Below are 17,934 nucleotides of genomic sequence, written 5' to 3'. Positions count from 1 at the left end.
TAAAAGAACTAAATAATTTAATTTAGTAAAATCTCATCTCTAAGCTCACGAATCACGATGTAATAACTATACAGTATTTGGATTATGCTTGGATTAAAATTTGAAAAGTAATTTTACAAACTCTATTTTACAATAATGAATTCCATTTCACCAAAGTCAATTGAAGAAGGAAATTTTTATTGATTCAAGGTAAAGTACTTTTAGACTCTCCCAACTTTAATCCAAAGTTGCACGCTCAGAAATTCATATCAAAATGGCAATTATTTAATCGTCATACATTTTAATCATTGGAAGATGATTAGATGGAATTGAGCGAGATTCCTTCATTTGATGAAAGACAATTTCTTTCTTACAACAAAAGACAAAACAAACAATCAGATAAATTGGTAAGTTACCTATTACTACATACAACATTGTGAATGTGTATCTCAAGTGTTGTTTTCTATTGGCTAACTATGCGAAATCAAACATGTATATCACTTACACCAATCACCCGTTAAAATAAAAAATTTATTAGAAATACTAAAGTGTAGTCAACATTTTTTCCTCTAGGAAAACTTATTAATTGATGTTTAAAATCAGTTCTAAGCACTGATATTAACATTTTAAAAAAAAAGGAAGTATTAATGTAGCTAGGCATATGCAAGCTTCTCTTTCAATTGAGCTAAGGAGGTTGGAAAGCAAATGCAGCATATGGGAACTCATATTCATTTGGGCCTTTGTGTTGGTCAATGTATGTGGGTCTTGGTCTTGCGATATTCAAGGGACATTTATGATAGAAAATGCATGTTCTTCTTGTAGATGACAGAATGAGCACAGAACATCTTCTAATTGAATTAACTTTCGATGGTAGCCTATTATGAAAGAGTCTCCACAAGAGGCAATAAACTTTAGGTAAGGCACCCAAATTCTAGAGCCTACTGAAGAAAATGGGGTCTGCAGTAACACCACCGTCCTTGACTTCCATAATTGCAAAATATGCTGAACCGACCATTAGTTTCAACTTGCTTGCTAACACCATCCGTCCTCCCTGTCCTGAACCAATCTCACACTTTGCAACTTTGCTTCTAACTCATTTTTTAATAAAGCCTCCTTTCTTTCAATTTATGAGCTCTATAATAGAATTTGGAGGGTTAAACTTGGGTTTGGGAAAAAACTTACTTAAGCATATGTACCAAAACAACAAGCCAGCCAACTTGAGTTATTTCCAAAATTCCAGTTACAGTAGTTTCACAAATATTCAACACAATTACTAGTATTTTTTTAATAATTCCCACCAAATTAATAATTTACATTCCATTGAGTGCTAAGGAATAAATATAAGCCTTAATTCTAAAATTTTATTTCAAGTTTGACAAATGTGGATTTTCCAAAACAATTTCTGTCATCCACAGAAACAAAAGCACACACATAAAACAATAAGCTTAAACAAAATTTAATAAGGAGAATCAGATATTCTGTACATTACAATATGGCATTGCACATGAAGATGCAAGAGAAATGGATCACAAGAAAAGAATAATCTTCTAGTTTAATGGGTCAGAGCTTGAAGGAAGTTCAGGTTACCAATGAGCACCTTGATTCTCTGAATTTTTTAGAAAGAGACATTTTTGAAAAAATGAAAGAAAATAGAAAATAGGACAGGTTCAGATGAAAAAAATGTAGAAATAGAGTGTGCATTTGGGTGAGTACATACATGAACTGCCATGTTACCTTGTTAAGGCCGTAATGGAATGCAGTGTTACTATTAAGAAAGAATGAACTTCTCTGTTAGCTGCTTTGTTACTCAAGATTGGTTAAGGCCATAATGGAATGCAGTGTTACTTTTAAGTAAGAAACAGGAGCATCACCCTCCAACATCTCAAATAGTGATTGTAATACACAAAAATCTCGAAGGGTGTTTGAAATCTGCCTCAATTTCAGTCTTGGTGAATGGCAGCCCTACGGCTGAGTTCCTACCCCAAAGGGGTCTTAGACAGGGGGAACCCTTAGCACCTTTTCTCTTCAATGAGGTAGTGGAAGCTTTGAACGTTTTGATGAGGACAACTGTGGAGGAAAATATGTACAAAGGTTTCCCTGTTGGCTGCAATAATGTAAGCATTAGCATATTGCAGTATGCGGATGACACGATCTTTTTTGGGGAAGCTACTATGGAAAATGTAAAAGCTATAAAAGCTATCCAAAGGACTTTTGAATTGGTTTCTGGTTTAAAAATCAATTTTGCTAAGAGCTGTTTCAGCGCTTTTGGCACAACTGATCAGTGGAAGCAAATAGCAGCTAATTATTTGAATTGCAGCTTGCTAGCTCTTCCTTTTGTTTATCTTGGCATACCCATAGGGGCCAATCCGAGGCGGGATCATTTGTGGGAGTCCATTATCCAAAAATGTGAGAGAAAACTAGTTAGGTGGAAGCAGAGATATATATCCTTTGGGGGGAGAGTGACACTTATCCAATCGGTGCTTACATCAATTCCTATTTATTATTTCTCTTTTTTCAGGGTGCCTCAAACAGTGATGGACAAGCTAGTCAAATTACAACACAAATTCCTATGGGGAGGGGGACATGACAACAAAAAGATTGCGTGAATTTCATGGGAAACAGTGTGTCTACCCAAAGACAAGGGGGGTCTCGGCATCAAAGATATCAATACGTTTAATCTTACTCTTCTCGGTAAATGGATGTGGCATCTTTTGCAGCACCAAGGGAAATTGTGGGCTAGAGTTTTGGAGGCTAAATACGGGGGGTGGAGGGGTTTGGACGAAGAGGGCAGGTCAAATTTAGAATTAATATGGTGGAAGGATTTAAAAAGGGCTATTCATCATTCACACCATGGTAAGGTCCTACAAAATGGACTGAAATGGAAGGTAGAAGTTGGGGATAAGATAAAATTTTGGGAGGATGGGTGGATTTGTCAGGAGGAATCATTATTTGAAAAGTATCCTAGACTCTATATGATTTCATCTCAGCAACACCAGCTTATCCGACAATTGGGAAAGCACAAGGATTCTGGTTGGGAGTGGAATTTTAATTGGAGAAGACCGTTGTTCGACAGTGAAATTGACTTGGCCATCACTTTCCTTAGTGAAGTTGAAGGTAAGTCCATTCAGCACCATGGATCTGATGATTGGGAGTGGACAGAAGATCCATCGGGTATATATTCTACACATAGCGCTTATTCACTGTTTTGGGAGGAGGCAGCAGCTAGAAGCCAGGAGGATTGTTTTGAGGAGCTATGGAAAATAAAGATTCCTAGTAAAACCGCGATTTTTGCAGATGTCCTCACGGAACAAATCCAAGAGATAGCGCCGAGATGCATGCTTTTTGCAGATGACATAGTCCTCCTTGGAGAGTCGAGGGAGGAGTTGAATGAGAGGTTGGAAACTTGGAGACGAGCTCTAGAAACACATGGCTTTCGCCTAAGCAGAAGCAAATCGGAGTATATGGAATGTAAGTTCAACAAAAGAAGGAGGGTTTCTAACTCAGAGGTGAAAATAGGAGACCATATTATCCCTCAAGTCACACGGTTTAAATATCTTGGGTCTGTAATACAGGATGATGGGGAAATTGAAGGGGATGTGAATCATCGCATTCAAGCAGGATGGATGAAATGGAGAAAAGCATTCGGGGGTGTTATGTGATGCAAAGGTACCGATCAAGCTAAAAGGAAAGTTTTATCGGACTGCGGTAAGACCGGCGATTTTGTACGGAACAGAATGTTGGGCGGTCAAGAGCCAACATGAGAATAAAGTAGGTGTAGCGGAGATGAGGATGTTGCGGTGGATGTGTGGTAAGACTAGACAGGATAAAATTAGAAACGAAGCTATTAGAGAGAGGGTTGGAGTAGCGCCTATTGTAGAGAAGATGGTGGAAAATAGATTTAGGTGGTTTGGGCATGTAGAGAGAAGACCGGTAGACTCTGTAGTGAGGAGAGTAGACCAGATGGAGAGAAGACAAACAATTCGAGGCAGAGGAAGACCCAAAAAGACTATAAGAGAGGTTATCAAAAAGGATCTCGAAATTAATGGTTTGGATAGAAGTATGGTACTTGATAGAACATTATGGCGGAAGTTGATCCATGTAGCCGACCCCACCTAGTGGGATAAGGCGTTGTTGTTGTTGTTGTTGTTGTAGTAAAACCGCGATTTTTGCGTGGAGGTTATTTAGGGAAAGGCTACCCACAAAGATAAATCTGCGAGCTAGACAAGTGCAGATTTTGGATATGACATGTCCTTTTTGCAGAAGGGTGGAGGAGGATGCATCCCATCTTTTTATCCATTGCATTAAGATCCAACCTATATGGTGGGAAACAATGTCTTGGATAAATATTAAGGGTGCCTTTCCATTAAATACAAAACACCATTTCCTTCAACATTCGTTTCTGCAGGTTGAAGGCATCAGGGTAAAGAGGTGACAGTATTGGTGGTTGGCTGTAACATGGTCTACTTGGCAGCTTTGAAACAGAATCTTGTTCTCCGACGCAACATTCGATGGAAACAAACTGTTTGAAGATGCGACTTTCTTAATGTGGACTTGGCTTTGTAATTTGGAGAAGGATTTTACAATGCACTTTAATCAATGGTCGAGTAACCTCCGACAAGGTTTTTTGCAGCAGTAGGGGATAGTTTTATTTGGGTCAATAGCAGATGTATAATCTATTTTTCATAGTATGGTTCCTATTCAGACTCCTGTTGTCTGATTGAGGAACCATTTTTATGGTTTCTACCCCTGTAATCAGTACCTCTGGTACTTCCTTTTAATATATATATATATATATATATATATATATATATATATATATATATATATATATCTCTTTGCCGATCAAAAAAAAAATATACAAAAATCTAAACAAAATTAAATAAAACCAAAGAGGAAAGAATCGAACATTCAAAAATTATCCTAATATAAGTTTCCACATTCCAAGGCCTGCAATAAAGATATCTTCCAATACTAAAATACTAATAATCACCCAAATAAGTTACCAACATAAATAAGATTTTAGTAAAAGAAATCTTCCAACGATATCCCCAGAACTAGACAGTTCTGAACAACAATAATAAAAGTTGCAGTATATAAAAGTTGCAGTATATTTCACTGTGGCCGATACTAGTTTAAGTCAATTTCAAACTGATTTTCTGTGAAACTTTTAAAAAAATCATATGACAGTCAATGCACAAGATGTTTGATACATAAACAGTATTCAGAAACAAGGTAAAACAACTAAACAAGACCCGCAAAAGCACTAGAAGAGCTAGAAATAGTCCAAGGAACATTCAGAAATCTAGAACCAGAATGACTTGACATAGGCTTGCATTCATTTGTACAATCTTCCATCCTAGACAAAAATATCATTTTTCTGCCAAAAATGCAGGTCAAGGTTGCTATGGTATAACATGCAGCAGAGCTTTAAAATGCACCTAGTATTACTTTAGGTCATGTCATTTCTTATAACTTTTCATAATGGTATTTAATAAAATATGGTAACATGCAAATTTTCAGGAACGATTGGATGGTCTTGTATAAAAAGGCTTCATATCATTGATTCTTCACCTTGGGGTCCATTAATAGGTGTTACATATAATAGAAAGTAACCTTCTAGACCTTCCTTTCCCTTTCCCTAACCCTCATCCTACCTAGAGAGGAATGGATTTGTTCTCAGTTCCTTGCCTTCACTGAAAATGAATTCATCAAAATTTAGATTTCCCCATTTTGCTACAGTAAAATAACTGTAAAGTGAAGATATTAAGTGATTCTAGAATTTCTGGTGACTTTTTTTACCAACTCTCTGGATAACAGATAAACAACTAATCTTTATAGAGGAAACCAAATAAAAAAATTGTGAAAAGACAAGCAAAAGTGAATGATAAAATCAATACTATTATTCATAAGCAACACTGGATCCAAGAGAGGAAGAGAAATAAATACTTAAAACATTTGTTCCCATCCAATCCACTTCCTCAACAACTATATCATTACTCATTAGGAAATATATTTTTAGATTGTTAGTGTTAACAAGTATATTGGGAAATAATTAGGATAATCTGATCTTCTATGGTAAAACCTTAGAGTCCACATAGATGTTTCTCAGAGATCTAATAATATCTCCTTGAGGAGAAAGTATGCATATGTTTGGTTTGTTTAATTTTACAAAAACAGTTTTTCAGCTACAGGTTCTCACTGCAGCATTTTTCATTATAAAATTTTGAGGAAAAATATAAGATATTCCAAACATGCGCTAAGTTCAATATTCTTAATGTCTGAAAATGTTTTTATGATTAAAAGTTTAGGGTAATGGAAAACTCCCCCCATTCTAAAGGTTATGGTAGACTCTCCCCATTCTAAACCTTCTAGAATGTAATAAAGTTTAGTACCAGTATATGAGCCAACCTCTGGCCTTAACCATGCCATCAAAATTGCACTGAATTATTTTATCATATACACAATTTTAAAATTTAAAAGGAAAAACAAGTTCATTTGAAAGTATCAAATCAATGAAGTCATGTTAAAAGTACAAATACTTACAAATGGTCGGCCTACCTATGATATAATCACTTTGAAGAAGCACAACTAATGGTTCGCAGAATTTGTGGTTTGTTTCTCTCTGAATCAGAACTGAGATCAGGTCATAGGAAATGAAGTAAAGCATAATAAGAAATTCGCAGGCCATTCTTGATGTCTCACTATCACTGCAAAGCATATACACCTCTCTCACAACTTCTCCAACAACATCCAAAAGGTTTGTCTTCAACTCCAAACCAAAATATAGGAAGTAACCAAGTTTAAGAATCTGTGCAAATTCAATTGGAATAATTGCTCGAGTTTCATAGACAACCACAATTGTAAAAAAATCATTGTCATTGCACTGGCAAATTTCTTAGATAGAATTGCTCAAACCAATGTTTTAGAGCAGCTGGGTGAATTTTAAGAGCGCGAGCAACAAAATTCTTGTCGCTTGTTGCAACCATGCTTGTAATGGAATAATTTTTGGAAGACAGACCCTTTTCCATAATCCACATATGGAACCTGTACCTAGGCTTAATGCGGTTCTCTAAGTCAAAGCACAAGAATGCTGGAAAAGTGATCAAATGCTCCAGTGAATATCCCATTTCCTGACAAAAGAAATTAACCTTTTGCTCTAAATTTTGAGGGTTTTGGCTAAGAATCTTAGGATGAATTGTGATCATCTTACAGATCTTCGAAAATTCAATCCCAAGACGTAGAAGGCAATTAAATCTCTTTTGTAATTTGCCACTTGTTCCATGCATCTGAGCATACACATTCATGGTCAAAGCATTTTCGCCAAAGCCAATGGCGTGCAAGAAATTCAACTTGCTAATGTTGTGAGTTGGGGTTCTTGATGCCTTAATCGCCTTCAAACGACCTAGATAGCCTTCATCTTGGAATTCACCGGGACAGCTCGTGACAAAACTAACTAACAATTGATGATTCCCATCCTTGATCTTATCAAAGAACCACTCACGTAAACCTAACGCTCTCATCACATTGGGCAGATTACCCATCTTAACTGTCCCCAATACATGAGCATAATCCCTCCTAACATCCTCGACATCATCCGATCTCATTCCAAAGTACTTCAACAGCTTCACCACATCAACCACCCATGCCTCCAAATCAAGCTCCAACAACTCCGGTCCGTCTACAATCAATCGTGCCACATCCTCCTTCTTCGCACCAAACCTACAAAAATACTCAGCTGCTTGAACCAACTCCTCTTCCCCATGCTCCACAATGACACCAACACCACCACCATTGTTCCTTCCAATGAGCTCCACTAAGCTCTTCCCACCATTCAAATCATAAAACAACCTTATCTTCCTACACACCCGAATCCAATCATCGACACTATAGTTCCCCTTCCCCTCAACACACTCAGCCAAACCAAACTCCCCAAACAGCAACCCCAGATCACGAAACAAAGCCTCAACCTCATCATCACCCTTTTGGCCATCAAACACAAAGGGAAAAGCCATACACACCCCAACAACCTGCTCATTGCAAAGACCATACCTTTTGAACCCACAAACCCTATCCTTCAACTCAGAAGCACCCCAATTGAGAAAACAGCCACTCTCCACATACAAAACCCCAAGCCTATCCCAGGGAAACCCAAACTCGTAAAGAACACAAGCAGCACTCAAAAGGGTATCATCTTGGGAGAAAAAGAACTTGTCTTGGGGCAAAAGAGAATGGAAGTTGGAGGGGTGAATGCCAATGCTCTCGAAGAAGAACTCGAATTCGTTGATGGGGTGGTACATGAGGAACTTGTTGAGGTTGTGGGGGAAGTGGAGAGGGGAGAAGGAAGAAGTGCCGAGAGTGGTGATGAGGGTGGTGAGGGAAGTGAGGGAGTTCTTGGCGATTTGGTTGGCGTAGGCGTAAGGGATGCTGCGCGTGGCGTGGAGGTAGTCGGTGAGGGACTTCTGACCCTGTGATATGGCGAACTTCTTGTACTTCCAAGGGATCGCCATCGTTGCTGTTGATGCTGCTGCTGCTGCTGAGAGCTTTGAGGTTGTGCAAACATGGCGGAGGAGAGACATGTTTTTGTTTTTTGCTCTGAAACTCAAGCCAGGGTTTTTGCTTTACTTTCTGTTCAACTGCTCTCTTCAAAGATGTTTAATTTGCATTTGCCCAAGCATTGCCACATTTCAAAGTTTTTTTCTTCATACCTCCTCTTCTTTCACAAATACGATACTAGGATATAGGTTATCAAATTAATTTCTAACTTATAAATAGATAAAAAGAATAAAGCATATGTCTAAAAAAATTACATAATCATTTAGTTTAGTTCACTGTGTATAATAAATTTATTAAATTTTAAAATAATTAATGTATTTTATTTTATATAAGTGAGTTGATTGATTTAATGATTTTTTTATCCATATAAATTTGAACTTAAATCATAAAAAATTTACAACATCTTAAGTACACAATTCAACCAAATTACCTTGACTCTCTTAATGATAATTATTTCACCAAAAAGATTCTCTTAATTTAGTTTTCTATGCTTAAAATATTGAGGGAAAAAAAATCTGATTTTATGATTTTTGTTTGCTACAATGATTTGTAATCAAAGTATAATTATCCTAAAAAAACCAAAGTATAATTAAGGAATAAACTAATGGATGGTTGTTAAATTTATTTTTTATAATTTGCATAAAATACTATTTTAGTCTGTGATGAGTGTTATTACATTATTCTTGGAAAAAAGGAAAATTAAAAACAAAAATAATCCCAAAACAGTGTATTTCATCACTAAGTTAGTTCAACTGTTAAGTGAGGTCCATTAAAGATTCGTTTGATTTACTAAAATACATGGTACTTAAACATTATTATGTGTTTATTTTAAATTTAAAAAAAATCATGCTACAACACAACTTAAATGAAAAAACAACAAAAGTTGATGTGATCTCACAAGTGTACAAAGTCATCAAGTAATAAATATCATTTTTTTTCTCAAAGACCGCATGGGTGATTCAATTATTATTATTATTTAATTAAAATTAAAGTTGAAATGTTCAAATTGAAATAAGACTTTGATTATCAAAAGACTTAAATTTAATATATTTTTGCCCCCTAATTTTTTCATTTTTTTGTTTTTAGGCCCTAACAATTTTTTAGTGTATTTGATCTCTATATTATTTCTATTAATAGTTTTAGTCCCTGCTATCAAGTAACAACATTAACTGATAATATAACAGTCATAATGATAGTCCAAAAATATGTCACGCCATCAAAGAATATGAGTCAAGATTAGGGATAAAAATGTAATTTTAAAGTGTTGGTGTGTACTTAACAAAAAAGGGTATGTGTAATGAACCAATTCAACCCAAATTTGTTATTGTCACAACTAGATTTACTATTGACACTACCAAATGGGATGAAATGTCTCTTTTTCCTACAAGTCAAATTGTGTCACCCTCCTCCAGTTGCGTCATTGTGTCATGCCACCCCTCCTTTTATCATGTCGTGTCACGTTCAAGATTTAGTGGCTCTGCGTCATGCACGACCTCCTCACAACGCCACCACCCAACTGCACCATCTTTTTCCCCAAGTCTAAACCTCTGAGGCTTTGCACACTCAATCCCAATGTTGGCAGCACCACCATGGTCCAACAGATCCCTACACGCGTAACCTCAACCTCTAAGCCTTCGCTTGCGCGCCCCCCTTTACCATTGTGTCATTTGTGCACCCCCGCCACAACAATCCACCATTTCTTATATGTTTGGAGCGAGGTGTTTTGAATCTGTGTTGTTGAGGGGTCAATTGGGAAGGGATGGGGGGAGGAAGGGTTGTGGAGAGGAAGGGTTAAGGGTAGTAGATGCTTCGATTTGGGTTGGTCTGATAGGTGAGGAAGGGTTTGGCTTGATCTAAAAGGAAGGGGAGGGGTTACAGGGAAGGGGAGGAAGGATTGTCAAGCCAAAAACTGGAAATACAATTCTATTGTTGTACAATGTATAGCTAAATCGTATTTTTGTTGCACGCGGGATGAAAAAAATGAAAATATGATTTCCATTGTACATTGTACAACATAATCGTATTTTTGTTATTTTTTATTTTTTCACACCCCATTCAACAGCAGAAATACAATTTTGTTGTCTGTATGAGTGTGGGAAAAAATTACAATAAAAACACGACTTTGTTGCACACTTATATAATAGAATTGTGTTTTCATTGTATTTTGCTTTTTTCATCCCCCATTTAGGTAACAAAAACATGTTTCTATTGTGTTTCATCAAAAGGGTAATTTCACTAGATGATTAAAAGGCAGTCACAAGGGTAGTGCCATTAGCAGTATGGGCAGTGTGAATAGCAACTACCTTGGTTTAACTAGGGGCCTGCTGAAGATTTTGACAAAATGTAAATGATGGGCTAAAATTTAATAATTAAAAGGTTGTTTTTTCAACAAAAAATGTTAAAATGGGAAGGAGGAGCATAGCTATCGAAATTCGAAAAACCTCAACAACAACAAAAAGAATCTTGTTTCACAGATTTTTTGCACAACATTCTGATTGTTCTCGTTAGTGTTCGGCCTAGGTTGATTCACAAGTAGGGGTGGGAATAGGTCAGGCCGGTCTACAGGGGCCTATGACCTAACCTACGTAAAGTCTGGCCTGAACTGACCTATTTAATTAAAAGGTTAGGCTCAGACTTTTTTAAAAACCTATTAAATTAAATAAACCGGGCTTGGGCTTATTAAAAAGTCTGATAGGCTTATATGTATATATACTTACATTATTTTTTGGGTACCAATGTATACTTATATTATTTTTTGGGTACAATTAATATTTTTTTTTAAACTAGTAGACTTTAATTACACATTACTACTCCATAACTTTCATTCATATAATCAAGTAAGACTTTAATTACGGTGTGAGTCATGTGTCCCTTTATATTCCTCATTATTTTTATTGGCTTTCATATTCATGATGTGTGTTAACGTTTCCTTTTCCTATTAGGTTTCCTTTTTCTTTTAACTTTCCTATTACGTTCTTATTTCAGAACAAACAAAAATCATATTCTTTTCACTTCAAGCTTTGATAGAGGTAAAACTTTAAAACCTTGTCATTTTTTTTTTTTGCATCTTCTTATTCCTTTAACATTTTTTATTTCATCTTCTTTTTACCTTCTCTTTTCCATGCATATAGGATTTAAAAAAGACTATCAGGGCAGACTAGGCTTTTTAAAAAGGCCAGACCGAGCCAAAATAAAAGTCTTTGATAGGCTATAGGCCAGGTTGAGACCTCAAAAATTCATCATAGGCTAGCCTTTTAAAGCCTGGGCTGGCCTATTCTCACTCCTATTCACAAGTTAAACAAGGCTGAAAAGGGTGTTGCTAGGTGCACCCAACAGTATTATTGGTAAGTGATCTTACGGAAGAAGCTTCTTCCGTAAGATCCTACGGAACGTGTCTTATGTTTTTTTTTTTTGAAAAAAGCACAATGCTGTAACCAACTAAGCTAATGAGTCAATTACGTTACAAAATAAATAATGTTGTTATACATAACACTAAAAATTCTAATGTATATTTAATGCGTATGTAAATTTAAATAATAAATTTTGTTATAATTAATTTTGATAAAAATCATACAAATTATTTAATCCGTATATTTTTTTAAAAATAAAAAATATTTACTATTACAAAAAAAATTAATGCACAAATGAGTAATTAAAAAAAATAAAACTTTAAGGAATTAAAAAAAAACCAAAAAACCAATATATATAATAAAAATTTAAGGAATTAAAAAAACAAAATTTAATTCCTTAAAGTTTTATTTTTTTTTAATTATTAATATGTTAAATTACTCATTTGTGCATTAATTTTTTTGTAATAGTAAATATTTTTTATTTTAAAAAAAATATATGGATTAAATAATTTGTATGATTTATATCAAAATTAATTGTAACAAAATTTATTATTTAAATTTACATACGCATTAAATATACATTAGAAATTTTAGTGTTATTTATAACAACATTATTTATTTTATAACATAATTGATTCATTAGCTTAGTTGGTTAAAGCATTATGCTAATAATCTAAAAGTCAGAGGTTTGAGTCTTGCTTGGGCCACTATTTTTGAATTAATTCGTAACCATTCTTTCGTGTGAAGGACAAAATTGGAAAAAAAGGAAAAATATTGGGTGCACCTAACAATACCCGGCTGAAAAATAAAGCTCAAACCACATGTTTTAGTGGGTCAAAATACACTATATGTGTCGTAGACATGGCAATGGGGCGGGGCGGGGACGGGTATTGTTTTCCCAATCCCCGACCTGTCCCCGTACCCGATACCCGACGGGTTTAAAAATTTCATCCCATCCCCATACCCGTCGGGTATCGGGTATCCCCGACCCCGATCCATACCCGATTCCAATTAAAAAAAATTTTAAAAATATTAAAAATTTGATTTTAAAAAAAATAAATTGATTGTTAAACATTTATTTTCAACTACTTATATATCATTAAATTTATTATAACATATGTGACTACAAAATTCGTTAAGAAATGAATATTAAATTATGTAAAAATTCTAAAATAAAATTAACTACTAATAAATAAAATAAAGACTAACACATCTGTCAAGCATGATTCCATAATTTTTTAAGGTAAATAAAATACGTCAAATATAAAACAACATAATTCAAATGTTCATTAGTTCAAATTACACCAAATTAGAAATAAATAGAAAATGAAAACAATGTCCATCATCAAAATAACCACCAACTTCACCAAAGATGTCATCAACATTTCTTCTTCAGCACTCAACCTTATATTTATAAAATCAAACATCATATTTTAGATGTTTCAAATCTTAAAATCACACATCACATTAGTAAATAAGTATAGTTATTACTTTACCGATCAACAATAATGTCTACTAATCTTGCAAACATTGAGTAATGTTACTGACCAAAGATCCACCTATATTTTAAAAAATTTGAAAAATTAGATATGTATAATGATATTAAAAAAAATTAGAACAACTAAAAGTGAATATACCTTCATCATCGGATTCAATCTCATTAGTAAAAGTTGATTCTTCAATTGATCTAGAACCTATAAATAATAATTATAAAATAATAAATAACAAGTTATAAGTTTTAAAAATATAAGCAATTCATAAAGTATCACATAAGCATTTAGAATTTTACCTGCATTCTCTGAATTCCATAACCAACTTTTAGAACACATCAAAGCTTCTAAAGTAGTATAATGAAGTCGGCTACGATGAGGAGTTTTTAAAAATTATAAAATTACCAAACAACTTTAACTTTAAATTTAAAGCTCCATTCCACATTTTGTTCTTACACCCTTCAGCTGCTATTTCTCTAAGGAATTCCTTGTTTTGCCTTCTTATAAATTTTGGACATGTCCTAAGTCCCTGGACCAATATTTGAGGATTAGCTTTCATGATTTTGGTAGATGTAAGGAGAAGCTAAGTCTAAATGTTTTTCGCTAATATGAAATTTGTGCTACTATTTGGTGCACAACTCTCTAAATTTTAAAGGTGGGTTTATAAGGGACAACAGTTGATTTGGGATAAGACTAGGCATTAAATGGCTTTTGTTTGGAGTAAAGCACACAGTTATGTCAATGGGTTTCTCCAATAGTCTGCTGAGGGATTGGAAAGCTTTGCAACATTATTGTTTTCTTTTTCTTTATTGCTTACTAGTTTTGTACTTTCTCTTACATTATGGAGGATTCCTTATCCTCAGAACTCCCTAATTTGCTGTTTCACTTTATCTTCGTGGATTTCTCCTTTATTAAAAGGATAAAAAAACAATTTCCTTAAAATCTTGAGAGCTCCTTAGTCCTAGCCAAGGATATTTTCCATGATTGAACCAGTAAAATAATCCAGTTGTCTATCCATTACTCGTTGGCAACAAAAAAAATATAATTCGTTTAATCCATCCTTTGTAAAGTCAGTATCAGTCCCTACAAATAAACCTTTAGCAGTTTTTCTTATTGTTTAATTACATCACCAAGGGCCAACATAAAACACTGCCAATACGTTGGCAACTCCAACATATCCCACAAGATTTATCATAAAGCCCTTTCCTAATGGAATTTGTTCAATCCAAAATATAAGATACAAATTTCTAGTACTTTTTTAGGGCTGCAATGGATTTCCTAGCTGCATATAAAATTCTACTATACCCCTCCCCTCAAAATCCTCTTCTTGAAGGGGAACAAATAGTTCAGGAAAAGAGGTATGGGCATCCTCCTTCCCAATACAAACAGTATTTTCAGCAAGATTAGCACTCATGCTTTCAAATGCTAAGTCTTCTGGATCCCATAAACTTTCAGAGATCAAATAACACATCTATGTTTACCTTCTACACATCAGCAAGCAATGATAATTAAAAAAAAAACTGAGCTACAAAAAAGTCCACCTTCTTTCAATGTTTGTCTTAGCAAATTTCCCCTTATTAAAAAAAAAAGCAATCTCCTTCAAACTTGAGAGCTCCTAGACCTCCCCTAGCCTAGGCAATTTCCCATGATTAAGCCATCAAAATAGATTCAAAGATTCATGTAATCTCCTCAACATACAAGAAGCAAAATTAAAATAATCCAGCAGTCCATCCATCACTCTTTGGCAACAAATAAATGTAATTTGTTCAATCCATCCTTTGTAAAGCCAGCATCACTAGAAATAAAACCTTCAGCAGTTCAACCAAACATCAGTTTTGTTAGTTGCTTAATTATATCTCCAATTGCCAACACAAAATATTGCCTGTATCATGGCCAATTCCAACCTACAACACGAGATTTATCATAAGCTCTTCTCCTAATGGAATCTGCTCAATCCAAAACATTAGATACAAATTTCTTATACATCCTCTAGTACTGCAATGGATTTCCTATCCTAGCAGCATATAAAGTATAAAATTCTACTAAAAATGACAAAAACTTACTTATATAATACTCCCTAAAGATTTTGTAATAAATACAACATTTGCTTTAGTTATGTGATTTATACTAGTATTATTCTTAACCCTGGATAGAAATTTCTCCAGTATTTTAAAACTCTCGTTTACCAACATGAACTGATATTAATACATTAATTATAACAACCAAAATCTACATATATATAATATATGTAGGAGAAAACGTGGAAAACAATACACAAAGTGTTGGATTGAATAGTAGTATTATTAGATTTAGAAGAAAAGTTGTAGTGGGTAGAGAAATGTGTAAGGAAAGTGATGGGTAAAGTAATCCAAAAAGGTAGTCTGTCCTGCAGTTTGTTTCTTCAAGCAACTCAAGTCCCTATGTTTTTAAAGTTAACGAATCTTAGCTTATTGGACAACTTAGATTTGGATTAACCAGGAATTCTCAAGTTCATAACTTGACAAGGTAGTCTTTCCAGGTGAAACTAAAAAAAGTAATAAGCACACTTTCATTATTTCTAGTGGAAGAAAGAACACTACAGTGAGAGATACCCTGACACAGCAACCACCTCAATCAATCTTTCAGCCCATTTAAAACTGAGGAACATATTGATACTATATTTCATCAAACTCTCTTTAAAATGCATGAAAGATGTTTAACTTTATTACAAATTGAGGGCATGTAGATCACAGATTCAAAGGTGCGGAAAATGAAAAGAACTATTAACATGAGGGAGAGAGAGAGATATAAAACAAAAGCATACAACGAGATAAATATATACCAGACCACAAAAAGCATAAAAGCAAACATTTTAAGAAGAAAAAGCTTTAGATGGAAAACCTGTGGTGATGCGGTTGGGCAACTACACAAAGCACAACGTCGTGTTCAGCTCTTAGGGGAAATCCTCCTATATCCAAGAGACCACTAATGAAAATCCACATTCAATCCAAAGCAAGGAACATAAAATAAAACCAATGAAGAGGAAGAGGAAGCCATAACAGCGCAAGATCACCGATTTCCTTCCGGCTTGTTCGCATGAAATGTAAAGAAAACCATTAAAAGAAGAAGAGGAAGGAAGCCATACCTGATTACCTAAAGGAAGAAGAAGATAAAGATTCAAGGTCTGAAGTTAGGGTTAGGGTTGGGGGTAGGAGGTAGGATGTTGTTTGGACGTTTGGTGATATAATGCAGCTAATTAGCTTTTCTCTCTAAATCTGAATGTCGCTTTAGCTTTTTTAATGTGCGGACCCTATTTATTTATGTTATTTTCAGGGTCGGGGTCGGGGTCGGGGTGGATACAGGAATCCCATACCCGTACCCGTACCCGACTTTTGGTTATCGGGGAAAACCCGAACCCGAACCCATACCCGGTCAACTCGGGTATTACCCGTCAAAGTCGGGACGGGTTTGGGCGGGTACCCACGGGTACGGATTTTCTTGCCATTTGAAGTTGTATTATTTTTTCCTTCAATGAAAAGAAAATGTTTTCATAATACATGAGAGGCATATTTACAAGTGCAACATCGATGCTTCCACTTTCAAAATTAGAGGAATGTTGGTATTGGTGTCTGCATTAAAGGAGACCCAGGAAATTTCATTGCAGCAAGCACTTTGCTTTTCAGTGGCAATCCAGAACCAAGGGAGGCTGAAGCGTGTGGTCTAATACATGGTCTACTTTGGGAAAAAGATCTTGATCTTTCTAACATCATTTTTGAATCCGATTGCAAGAAAGTTGAGGACGAAATCGCAGTACACTTTACAGGAATTTCAGATTTTCATTTGCATCTATATAAATGTAGAGATTTACTTAACACTATTCCAAATTCATGGGTAAATTTTGTTAGGAGGGAAGTGAATATTGTTGTTCCATTCTTTAGCAAGGACATTAATATCATATGCTAGCTTTCAAGATTTTTATCATGTTTCATAAAACCCACCGTTTCACTTTTCTTTTATATACATACAATAAATAAATAAAAAATCACCCCTCCTCTATTTTAACACCCCAAAGCCCCCTCATATTTTCTTTCTTTCAGAACCCACTCCCAATCTCTCAAATCCTCCCTCTTCTTTTCCATTTTTTCATCTCTCAATCTTCCACTCATTTTCTTCTATTATTCCAAAATTCATTAAGTTTATTACATCCTTGTGTCACTTTCAAACATGGGAAGGTGGTTGAAGTAAAAGGGAATATCACTCATTTCCTTAAAAAAAATTTATTTGATCTCTTTAAGGTAAATTTATAGCCCATTGAGTTAGATGAGTATTTTATAACATAGCTTAGTTATGAGTTGTGTGAGAAGGGTTAGAAAACTAAGTATTAGGAATTATTGTGGTTTCCTCAAAACCCTATGTATGCTAAATTTGAGAATTTTGCCTAATCTCTTGTTCTTTTTATTTTAAATTCTTAGATCATGTGGAAAATACCGTGGTTGATCCTCCTGACGGCATTGGAAGACATTAATTACGTTCTTTTTTTTGTGAGTAGCTAACCTACTTGGCGGCATTTTTAAATTCTTTTG

At 34.8% G+C, this 17,934-nt stretch overlaps 1 protein-coding gene across 2 annotated transcripts; it reads right to left on the bottom strand.

Moving 5' to 3' along the window:
• Positions 1 to 303: 303 nt before the first annotated feature.
• On the bottom strand, positions 304 to 8,677 carry LOC100800581 (transcription termination factor MTEF18, mitochondrial). 2 transcript variants are annotated; one of them, XM_006576668.4, is made up of 2 exons: positions 6,538 to 8,677; positions 304 to 1,113 (listed from the first exon to the last, which is right to left on the bottom strand). In XM_006576668.4, exon 1 carries the CDS (start codon positions 8,553 to 8,555, stop codon positions 6,855 to 6,857), a length of 1,701 nt encoding a protein of 566 aa, XP_006576731.1. In that variant the 5' UTR covers positions 8,556 to 8,677; the 3' UTR covers positions 304 to 1,113; positions 6,538 to 6,854. The 2 variants fall into 2 exon arrangements, with proteins under 2 accessions (XP_006576731.1, XP_003520435.1); XM_003520387.5 differs by lacking the exon at positions 304 to 1,113 and adding an exon at positions 5,442 to 5,672.
• Between the last annotated feature and the right edge of the window lie 9,257 nt (positions 8,678 to 17,934).

Source organism: Glycine max, chromosome 3, assembly GCF_000004515.6.
Source record: "Glycine max cultivar Williams 82 chromosome 3, Glycine_max_v4.0, whole genome shotgun sequence".
NCBI classification, from domain to species: Eukaryota; Viridiplantae; Streptophyta; class Magnoliopsida; order Fabales; family Fabaceae; genus Glycine; species Glycine max.
The sequence above is the reverse complement of the archived record's forward strand: the minus strand, read 5'-3'. Positions and strand labels throughout refer to the sequence as shown.

Bases quoted from the DNA above. Each gene is read 5' to 3' on its own strand.
- LOC100800581 (XM_006576668.4), bottom strand. From the start codon at position 8,555: ATGTCTCTCCTCCGCCATGTTTGCACAACCTCAAAGCTCTCAGCAGCA.